Below are 11,801 nucleotides of genomic sequence, written 5' to 3' on the forward strand. Positions count from 1 at the left end.
TTTTTTTTAGTAATGTGTAAAGTATTTTTTTTTTTTTTTAGAAGAGAAAAAAAAACACAGGGTATTCGAAACTACAAACTTAAGGTGTGGTCAGAAAAAATTAGATTAATTACTATCAAATAAAAACAGTTTAATCTGACTTTTAAGTCTGTGGAAAAAAAATCTTTTTCCAAGTTTCGTTTGGTACCCAGTCTCCTCAAATCCTTTTTGTTTTAATAGCTTGATTTTTTTTTTAGAGAAAAGATCCGCTAATAGTCCAACCAGCTTGTACTATTTTATTAGATGACTGGAAAATAAGATTAGTTTTGTCCTTTTTTTTTTTTTTTGCTTTTTTCCTTCAAGAATCTGTTCGTTTTTTTTTGTTTTTTTTTTTGCTTTGTTTTTAAGATTGTTTTTAACTCAAGCGTTAATTTTTTTTTAAATGAAGTGACCCATGATTTTTTTTTCAGGCCCCAAGATAAACCTCATCAGCACTGATATTTCTCCTGGCATTTTTTTTTTTTCTTCATCGCATTTATTTATTGTCAACTTTATAACCTATTACCTGCTCGTCACTCATAGTAGACATCACAGTGAGGACAAGCATAAGCCCTTCATCAAATTTATCTTTTATTTCTTTACCCATATCGTTAACAGGCAGATTTAAGTCTGATTTCAGATTACCGTCGTCGTCCATGAGTTCCAAGATACGATCGTCAGAGACATCAAGTAAGGTATAATCCTTTCGTTTCACGTTGGGAACTTCCATATTATGGGTAGAAGGACAGATATCTTCATATTTTTTTCCATTGAAAAGATCTATTCCGACGAGATGAACCTTGGCGTGTCCATGTTTTCCGGTCTTCGACGTGGACATATCAACGATCTTGCATGGCCTCCCTTTCATCAGCACGTAACCGTTTTTACGCAAGCTGGAACATTGTTGCGGGTAAGTTTGTGATGCTCCGGCATCGCCAGTATCAAAATTTTCTTCACTAGCCATTATTAATTTGGTTGTGAAGTCTTTTTGTTTATCTTTAAACGGTTCTCTGTAGAGATGACTCAGGAGTAAAACTTCCTACGTCGGCGGTCGGATACAAATGACCGAATCACAGGCGATTTACCTCCCTTCATAAATTCCGAAAGTCACTAAAGAGTGACAGCAAGGGACATAACTCATGGTTACATAAATAAGAAACATTTAAAAGTCGATACTTAAGAATAAAATTTAAAATATAGTAACAAATAATTTATTTTCCTAAATTATTCAATTGATATTTTCTAGTAAATATATATTTTAAACTAAAACAAAAGTAAAACGTTAATTTTCTAAAAATTCATAAACCGGAAGTCGTTTCTAATAAAGATCTATACAACGGGAGATAACAATGAAATAGTCGCTCTTCAGACGTTTAGTTTATTATTTGAAAACAAATATTTGTATTTACCGTTTAAGTATTTAGTGAGATCTTTGATCACAAAACATTTAAATATATAAAAAGTCCAATGTTTTTAGTGAATTATTTATTTAAAATTCGCGTTCATTACAAAATCGAACTGAAGAAAAAAAAAAAAAACGAAACGTGGAACAGGTTGACTGTGAGAAAAGCGTTGATTTTGCCTGAATGAAAAATCCACCATAAACATATAATTTAATTTTAGTCCATCATAAGTCTATCATAAATCAAGGTCAATGGTTACCCGACTAGGGTATTAAGACCATAAGCTAAGATTTTGATCCTCTTCTGTAGAAGAGTTTCAAGTAGCACTTTATTTAAATACGTGATTTTTTTTTCACCACTTATCAAGGCCCAGAGGCCACTCGAGGATAAGGTTTACAGAGTGTACAGTAGTCGATTGGGCAATATACTAATCATTAGCAATGGAAATTCGGTAAATTTGTTAACTTAAGTGGAACAGTTCATCAAGAACTTGTTTACATTAGACTTGAAGACAAGCATATTGTAGTCAGCTGAAAAGTAGGCAAACAAGAGATAGTTCCACAGGCGTGCAGTTCTAAAGACGAAGCATTGTTCATGGAATCTACGTTTAGATTTAGGCACAGATAATGAGTGGAGGGAAATTATTGATAGTGTTTTCAGCTAGACGAGTGCTTCTCGTGAAAGTTTGGCGAGGGGGGGGCCATAGATTGGAGCACAGGCGAGCACTTGCCATGAAAATAAAAATAAAGAAGAGACAGGCTCACAACATCTCTTCTGTGGGAAAGAGGTTGCAGGGAAGAGAAAAAGGCATCTCCCACTAAGCTACGAAATCTATTTTGAACTCTCTCAAGGCAATATAAGTCTTTCCTAGCAGCTCCTGCCCAGATGTGGCAACAGTACTCCATCCTTGGACATACCTGGCTCTTATATAGATAGAGAATTGCATCAGATATCTACTGGATCGATAGAAGGATCCCATCATTTTTCCAGCAATCTTGGCAACAGATTTGATGTATGTGTTCCATTTAAGATCAGGAGTAAAGGTCAAGCCCACAAACTTGTCAAAACATAAAGCCTCCCCAATTCATTTCAATTGATGCCAGATGGAGATCAGAGCGTTGATGATGTAAAGATAGAAGTTTGGTGTTAGATGGATTAAAAGTAACCAGCCACCTCTTTCCACATTGTACCACATGTTCAAGATCAGAGGAGAGAGAATCAGAGAGAACTTGGTCATTTACGGTCTTTGATGTGCTACCATAGATAATAGTGTCATCAGCATAAATGTCTACGAATGATGTAAGGATATGATTTGGAAAGTCATTAATGTAGATCAGGAAGAGAGTTGGGCCCAAGATGGACCCCTGAGGGACTCCAGCATGTATACTGTGAGCTTCTGATTTCTGCCAATCAAACACTACTTTTATGAACCTATCAGAGAGAAATGATTTAATAATTGAGAAGACATTTCCAGCTATACCGTAGCTGGAGATCTTGTAAAGTAAACCTTTATGCCATACCCTATCAAAGGCCTTTGATATGTCAAAAACAATTCCCCTAGAAAGTCAGCCTCCATCGAGCGATTCACTAATCCTATGAGATATAACTGTAAGCACATCTGCTTTAGATCTAGCAGAACGGAAACCATAATGCATATCACTAAGAAAGTTATTTTTGCTGAGATGATTGACTACTTCTCTATTTAACACAGATTCCAGCAACTTATTCATGATGCACAGGAGACTTATTGGCCTGTACTGAGAGGGAGATGATCGATCACCTGAATTCTTAAATACAAGGCATACTGATGAGATTTTCCAGTGTGTTGGGAAGCAATTCTCCTTAAGACAATGTTTAAACAGTTTTGTAAGTATAGGCGCTAGTTCTGGTTGAAGTCTTTTGAGTACTATAATTGGAATACCGTCAGGGCCGGTTGCTTGACTGGAATCAAGGTTTTTGATTAGCATGACATCATCTAGGGAAATAGTCTGTCCAATGCCAGTTTTACTTAGGAATAATAGGTCTGGTTTAGTCTCCTGTAATTGGGTTTCAACCTCTGGAAGGTTAGAACATAGACCCCTGATGCTGGAGAAGGAGACATGGTAGTAGGGGGTCCTTGTTGGAAGTTGGAGAACCGGGTTTAATCGTGTATTTTTTCTTGAAACTTGTCATGATGGAATTTTGGAATTTGTGGACTAGGTCGTTAGATTTGCTTAAGGGAGGACAGAGAGGGGAAACATAGAGAGAAAAAGAAACGAAGAATTTTTTTTTACACAGTGATAACAATTTATCAAGGCCCGGAAGCCACTCAGGGATAAGGGTTATTGCAAGTACATTACGTTAGTGTGGAGATTTGATTAAGTGCTTACTTAAGGGGCGGTTCATTAGGAATTTGTTAACGTTGGACTTGAAGACATCCAAGTTGTAGTCAGGTAGGAAGCAACTTGTTTCAACTTTTTTTGTAAATTGACTTTGTTTAATCTTGGCAATGTGTTACTTTCACTTATAGAATTGTTAAAAAGCTACAAGAAATTTCTCAGATTCTTAGGCATTTATTTTCAATTATTTTGCCGCATATTTAGAATTAAACCTATCAAAAAAAAATTACAGATACTGTGAGAAATTTATTCTTACATGACTTAGAACTCTGACAGAGCAGAAAATAAACCAACATTGAAAAGCGCACTTACCTGGTGGATTAATAACAGATCATTTCATCTTCTCGATTGCAAAATTATGTTACATAATTTTGCTGCTTCTGCTGAGCCTTTGTGATGAAGTGGTGGGGAAAAATCTTCTGAGAAGATTATCATTAGTCATTTAAAACAATGTTTTCATTGAAAAAAGCAGAATTCCGACAAAGAGGTAAAAACAGACTTCCACGTTCAGTTAAAACATGACCACACTCAAGGGTTAAATTCAAATCAAATTAAAAACAATGTGTTAACCTAATCAACCAATGAAGTGACATGATTCAAGTCATGTAATTTCTCACACACTGGCAAAAGAACAAAGAAAAAGTATTGGATATCCTTCTTTTTCCAGTTATTGAATACAAGGTAAATATGTATAATAAGCCTAACAATTAAGTGACAAGTAAATAATTCAAGTGGTCATAAGGACTCAACTAACTATTGTCATTTTCGGTTTGTATTACTGTACACATAGATTCGAAAAAGTTGTCAAAAAAAACAAATATATAACAAATAAATGTTATCAAAGCCAAGATAAGTTACTTTTCTACCAAACTGGATATATTTTTCGTGTTTTTATTCAATCTAACATGTTTATTCAGCTCGAAAAACATGCAGTGTTTACCGATGTATTGGAAAATTCAAAATGGCGCCCGACACTCTCTTTAATACGGTAAGTTCAGGAAAAGATGTTATAAATAATAAACTAGACAAAATACTGTTAGAAATTCGCTCATTATATGTTACCGTGACATAAGTTGACATATATTCGGTGTTTTTTAAATAGTATTTTCTTAAGAGGACCAGGACACAAATCGTCCAATCCATAATTATTGATCAACAAACTGGATTATAACCAGTTTGTAAAAAATGATTAAAGGTTAAAATTTTGAGACCCCCTTCAGAAGCAGTAATATATGTAAGCGGTTGGTTATTGATCACTTTCTCCACATCAGAAAGGATAGTTAAGAAGCCAAAGTAGCTGACTTTCTTTCTACTTATTAATTTTTTCAAACATTGTTTGATTGTTTTTATCATTCTTTCCCATGCAAGAAATGGTGAGATAACTAATTGAAGTTGACCTAAATTTTTCTTTGAATTCGTCCGAAACAAAGATTTCAGATAAAATGATGCCGGACACTAAGAATGTCTTTGCCTCGTCCAAATAAACATGTGTAGGAACACCAAACAGGTTGGTGAACCTAATAAACACTAATATAAAGGATCTAGTACTCATGTCCAATAATAGCTCCAGATGTACAGCATGTAACAACGATTGAGATTGTCGGACTAACTTCCTCATCTTGGTTGTTATTGTCAGAACGTTTCGGCCGTTTTGTATCGAACTGGGGAACCGTTTGTTAGGAGTCTCGAACTCAACCCTTTATTATTATTACGGGGGTACCATGTTCGGACTCCAGCTAGGTTTTGGGACATAGTTGCTGTTTCTCTGTTTTGAATGTTACTTTTTCACTGCCTTCGTTCAGCATTGAACTCAGCACCTTTGGGTAACTGTAAACTTTGATACAACGTCTAGGACCACTCGGCCATATGTCACTAGGACAATTCTTAGTTGGTTTTTGTTATCAGAGGTGTCTAAATTGCATTCAGCTCTACGCTTGGTTTGCTCAGTAGGTTGTTATGTCCGAGCATGTGAGCTGTTTCTTTAAGTTTTCTCACTTTCCAGTGGGTCTCTCTGTTTATTATTTTTACTTCATCCCATCGGGGGCGATGGTCCCCCCTCTCCATCCAGACATGGTTGGCTATACCCGATTTTTCCGTCTCCCCTTTAGTTACCGCTTTTCGGTGTTCTTCCACCCTTACTTTAAGGGGGCGGCATGTTTCACCCTTGTAAACCTTTCTGCAACTGCATGGGATGGAGTATATGCAGTTTTTGGTCATGTTCTCCTCCATGCGGGGCTTCACTCATACCAGGTGTTGTCTGAGTGTTGACTCGCTCTTGCAGAAAGGTTTACAAGGGTGAAACATGCCTTCCATAATTGTTGTCGTGTCACCATGTTTAGGTCAACTAAGCCTCTGGCCTTCATCATGTGGTTATCGCAATGGGATAGGAACTCCGAATCTCCTAACTGCATCCTCAGCAATTATTGCCTTCCATAATTGTTGTCGTGTCACCACGTTTTTGGCCAAGTAAGCCTCTGGCCAGCTTTTGGTAGGATTGAAACCGCTATTTTCAGACAATGCTCACCTGGAACCATAGAGATTCAATGTCTCTATCCACTGCACCATTCATTCAATGATATTATCAATCATGAATCTAGACACTGAGATAACTTTACAAAAAGTTACGGAAGAGTGTCAAAAGTTGTTGAATTTAAAATAGGACAATACAAGTATTGAAGAAAAAATATTGCCAAAGTGCAAAGAGTTAAACAAAATGTCCACCATGAACAAAAAATACTGTAGAACATGTGGAGGAAAAAATCACTTCACAAAAAAGTGTTACTTAAAAAGTAAAATATGCTATGAGGTCACATAAAGGTCACAAATCAACGGTATGTAAAAAGAAAAAAGACTGTAAGCCTGAAATACCATCAGATCTAAAAAACAGTCTATGAATTGTAAGAAAAGAAAATATATTGATGTCAAAATTAATGGCTGGAAAGTAAACTGTCTTCTAGATAAAAAGCAAGAATGTTGAAGAACATATTCCAAATTCGTGAGGTATTCGAGAGAATAGCAAACTATGGATTCAAAGTGGCTCTCGAAAAATATGAATTTGGTACGGACAAAATTGAATATTTAGGACAAATAATTGATCAGAAAGGTAGAAAATCTAACCCAAATAGGACAGAAGCAATTAGAGATATGCCTAGACTGGACAATGTAGTGAAATTACAGTCATTCTTGGGTCTAGTGAGCTACTATAATCATTATATTCCAAATATGCATGAATTAAGAGCACCGTTGAATGGATTATTGAAGAAGAATAAAAAATGGCACTGGACAAATGAATGCAAGGAAGCATTCCAAAAAATAAAAAAGTGTTTGTTATTAGATCAAGCTTTGGCACATTATGATCTGAAGAAAGAGTTAATTGTAGCAGCAGATGCGAGCGAATACTGTTTTCCTAAACCGTATTCGCTCACATAAGATGGGTCTACTAAACCCTAAGTGAATGTCTTGTGTTATGATTATCTAAAGAAAGATATATCAAACTTCAAGTCAAAAAACAACATTATTTTTGCATGAACCTAATATCTGTGTGTTAGTGTCTCAACTCATCACAGAATTGCAAAACCTTCTCAAAGACATTGATTGCCCTCGTCTAAAAATGACAAATCAGAAATATTTATTAGTAAACCATTCTTATCAGTACAGGAATGATTAGAGAACACATAGGATATAATTTTCTTGTTGGTGTTATTAAGAAAAGGCAAGGGGGACATAGGCCAGTTGATAGTAAGTTGATTTAACCAATTAGGCCATGTACCCAAAAAATGTATAATTGCTCAAACTTAGAGGCAGAAAGGCCTCTAGGCAACAAATCTGCAGAATTTTCAGAGGAAGGAACATATTTGAACTGAGGGAGAATTTTGAGTTCGAGGTTAATATCATCTAGCATTTTTTTTTTTATGTCCAGTGCACGGTTTTCCACAAAAATGTTTCTTTTAATCTCTTTTCCATTTAAAACCCAATTTAGGGTCACTTGGACATCAGATACAAAGAGAATGGAAAGGATATTGATAGGCTTCACATCCTTCAAAACATTGAGAATAACTTTAAGAGCGAGATAAATAGGCATAAGTTTTAAGGTAGAAAGGATCTTCCATTTAATGGGAGCCACCTTCACTTTGGCGAACAACAGAGAGGATTGTGTTCCTTGTTTTACATAAAGTGAAAACTTGTATGCAAGTTTAGATGCATCTCAGAAGCATATTAGATAAGATGAGGTAGTACTTCCTACAAAGAACTTTAATGTCTTTCGGCACAGTAAGACATAGGTAAGTCTTAATCCAAGTGATTACCAAGATATTTAGTACAGAGTGGAAGCTCTTTGGCTCGTAGAACCTTCAAGTCATAAGAAAAATATTTGGAGCAGTCCTTAACTGTACGGCCTGCCAATTTATACTATTCAAAAATTTTATACTTGTTCACCAGTAAGTTAAAAAGTTTTAAGGGATGCCCTTTTTGTGATTAGCGATCTTATAACCAGCCGCCATATTGGGTTGAACTTCTGATGAAGAAGAAGAAGAAGAGAAAAATGGCAGGATTGGTGGGCAACTTCTTTACATTCAAGGCCACTGCCTGTAGAAATTCTATTATGTCAAAAAAGTTGAACATAATAGATATAAACGAAGGATAATGTTCCTTCGTTCTTGACATTTTTCCCTACTATGTAGGGAACTTGCGGAACAGTATGTGAGTAACCATGGATCCAGAAGTAGAGCCTTCTGTGAAAAAATCTGTCCCGAAAGATTTGTCCAATTCAGACAAGTCTAGATTAACTCGTTCTAAAAAGATCTTGAGTTCTTCCAATTCTGTTATCTGCACTGCCTGAGGAATAGTTTCCTCAAAAATTCAATCCTTGACAAGAGAATGGTTCAGGAATTTCTCCTTCAAACAATCCAAAGCTACAGTATAATTATCAGAGAAAACATCCATATTTGAGATTAAGTCATAGGCTTTCCACTTCAACTTGGATTTAAGGAGAAGCAATTTATCTACTTCCCCTAAATTGGTGGTGCAAATTTCAAATCTTTTCAGGAAGATTCTAAATTCAAACTTGTCAGCTGAAGGAGACCCACTAAAAATCCAACCTTAAAAACTGAAGAGAAACTAAGTTTTTAACTAATACAATTCTTCCCTACTATTTGAAAAAAACTATACTTGAATTCTGACAAAGTGACAGTCCGGGGGGACTTTAAAATGATCTGATTGAAAAGGTCATCCAATTCATCCAACCATCTTCTGATATACACTGCACTTGATTCAATAGACATCAAAGATGGATTATTGTCTTTTAGCCATATCACCGTATTTGTGATACCACACTTTTTAACTTCTATTTTGGTAAATAAATCCTAAGAAGCTGCCATAATGGTAATTATAAATGTCACGTAGCCTGAGAACTAACATAAATTCTTGAGCACATAGGGCAATATTCACAAATTGATAAAATTAACGTGAAAGAAGAAGGGAAATCATAAAGGGTTCTTGCTAAACAAGACCAGGAAATATCCACAAAATGGAACAAACGAGAATAAATATGAAGGAAGGAATAATACTTGTGACGACCTCCCCCCTAGATTTCTACTTGGTGTTCTCTAGGTAATTAGGAGAAAGTTAATGGAAGGTCGCACCAAGTATCATTCCGTTATTCCCTCCTCCGTCAGGCAAGATTACTTGAATGGGGTATGTTTATTTAATCTTTGACTTGGAACGATACTTATAGGCTCAGGGTGAATTTGTAGGTGGGCGAACATGACCAGATCTCGTGGAAGAAGGAAAGAAAGAACAAACATATCATTGTATGTACATATATACAGCTTTCCCTTTTTATTTTTTTTTATCGTTGATATTCCATCAACGGAGTCGCGCTGTATCCTATAGCTATATATATATATTTTCCAATATATATATATTGACATCTGTCATCTTTGGAAATGTTTCCACAACTGCCTTCCAAAGTTTTCAGATTTTTGGTTGTTGAATTTCGGCGCCAATATTTTTGGATCATATGATTTTTCCTTTCCGAATCAGGTGATCCTTTCGCTTCATTTTATGTGATCATCATTTTATATGATGACCATCATTTTATATAATCATCATCATCGTCATCATCCAATTAAGTTCATCTGTTTTTTTTTTTTGTTTTTTGGGTTTTTTTTTTCTTTATATGTACATGTATACAATTATCGTTACATACTTAAGACTTCATGATGGTGGTAGGATAAATCTTCTGAGAAGATTGTTATTAGTCCTTGGCTAATGTTCTAATTGAAAAAGGCAGACCGAATTCAACATTCTTTGCAGATTAGAAAGATGATATTACATCTAGAAAGAAACCTAACTTAGTAGGTTAAATTGTTTTAAATGTACTGAGATCATATTGGGTGCCAAAGGACCTTAAATAAATAAGAAAACTGGTATGAGTCCATCCTGCTTGAAATCTTTTTCTGGACTGAAGTGTTCAGTTAATACATGCCCACACTTGTGGGTTAAAATTCAAATCAACCAATGAGAAAAGATGTAATTAAAAACAATGTGTTAAACCAATCAACCAATGGAGTGACATGATTCAAGTCATGTAATTTCTCACAATACTTATCCGTTGCGGAGAAGATGCCTTATTCAAAAAAAATCACGTTAATTGATTAAGTAGATTTTTGTAAACGATTTTAATTGGAAATTGTAGTCATTACAGTAGGGATTTGGATCTCGATGATTCGAATTGAGTTGTCTTCCTTTTTTATAAAACATGATGGATCAAAATATATCTCGCTTCATCATAAAATTTGATTTGCCGAGTTTAAAAAAATACTTACTTAATTTATTTGATTTCTGGAATTTTGTTTTGAAAATGGGCATTGATATGTTTTATATTTTTGTCAGTAATCATGCTGTTTGCCGACTTATCTAATTTATCAGAAAAACAGTATGCAATAGCTTAAAAGTTTCATTTTTTTATTTTTTTCCCCTCTTCTCGCTTTATTTCTATACCATCCCTCCTCTCTTTTTTTTTTTACTTATTTCTCTAATAAATACAAATGATAGTTATAAATTTCTGCATTGTATAAGTCAGATGCTAACCTGACTGGTTCACCTCGTTTGAAAAGGCTCATTTTGGGTAGAAATAAATTTATAATGAGATTAGACTAAGCACAGGCGCAGCTGAGAAGATTGTATGTCAAAGTGTGGGAGATATTTCTGCCACATCCTGTATCTGAATATATATATATATATATATATATATATATATATATATATATATATATATATATATATATATATATATACATGCATGTGCACATATAGTTGAGTGCCTTCTCATAATGACATTGATATTAAAAGCCTACTTTTTCTATTTAAAAGTTATTAAAACAAACTTTTTAATATATTCATAATAGTTAGCTAATTTACATATTCCTTTGAAAAAACAAACTTGAATTAATTATTCATTTTTTATGATTTCTTAGTGAGTGATTATTTCATTTAACTATTACACTCAGTTTTATTTATGCATATTTTCAACATTGTGAATAATTCTTTAGCATTTAAGAGGACAAGTTTCTAGCACTGCACATATGTGTGTGTTATATAAATAACCTTGTCTGTGTATGGAACAGTCTCTACCAAACTCTCTGTCAATTTTTAGTCTTCAGACTTGAAACTTGATATATAGAGGAGTTGGGCCTGTGGAACAAATTCAATTTGGTTTTTAGCTGGTTAAACTAGCTGCTAAGGGTCAAAATTGAAAAAACATACTTGAAATTGTTGGCGTAAATCGAGTTAAAATGCTCTTATACACAAATATACATTTATACATTAAAGTCAATTAAATTCTAACATTTTCTTATACATTTGATAATAGCTCAAATCATAACAATTACAGCTGGAGTGCTACATGTTTTGGTTTCAATTCTAGCTGAGGGCACCTGAATCATTTTTTTAACTTTTGAAATCACTAATATATATTGGGTACAATATATTAATCAATGGTGTA

At 34.5% G+C, this 11,801-nt stretch overlaps 1 protein-coding gene across 1 annotated transcript; it reads right to left on the reverse strand.

Annotated features, from left to right (window-relative positions):
- Window positions 1–303: 303 nt before the first annotated feature.
- LOC145278097 (eukaryotic translation initiation factor 5A-1-like) lies at window positions 304–1,147 on the reverse strand. The gene has a single exon (XM_080130361.1). The coding sequence runs from the start codon at window positions 980–982 to the stop codon at window positions 515–517; it is 468 nt and encodes a 155-aa protein (XP_079986487.1). The 5' UTR covers window positions 983–1,147; the 3' UTR covers window positions 304–514.
- Window positions 1,148–11,801: the final 10,654 nt, after the last annotated feature.

This window comes from Euprymna scolopes, chromosome 6, assembly GCF_053919585.1.
Source record: "Euprymna scolopes isolate OS-2025 chromosome 6, ASM5391958v1, whole genome shotgun sequence".
In the NCBI taxonomy this organism is placed as follows: domain Eukaryota; kingdom Metazoa; phylum Mollusca; class Cephalopoda; order Sepiida; family Sepiolidae; genus Euprymna; species Euprymna scolopes.

Bases quoted from the DNA above. Each gene is read 5' to 3' on its own strand.
- LOC145278097 (XM_080130361.1), bottom strand. From the start codon at position 982: ATGGCTAGTGAAGAAAATTTTGATACTGGCGATGCCGGAGCATCACAA.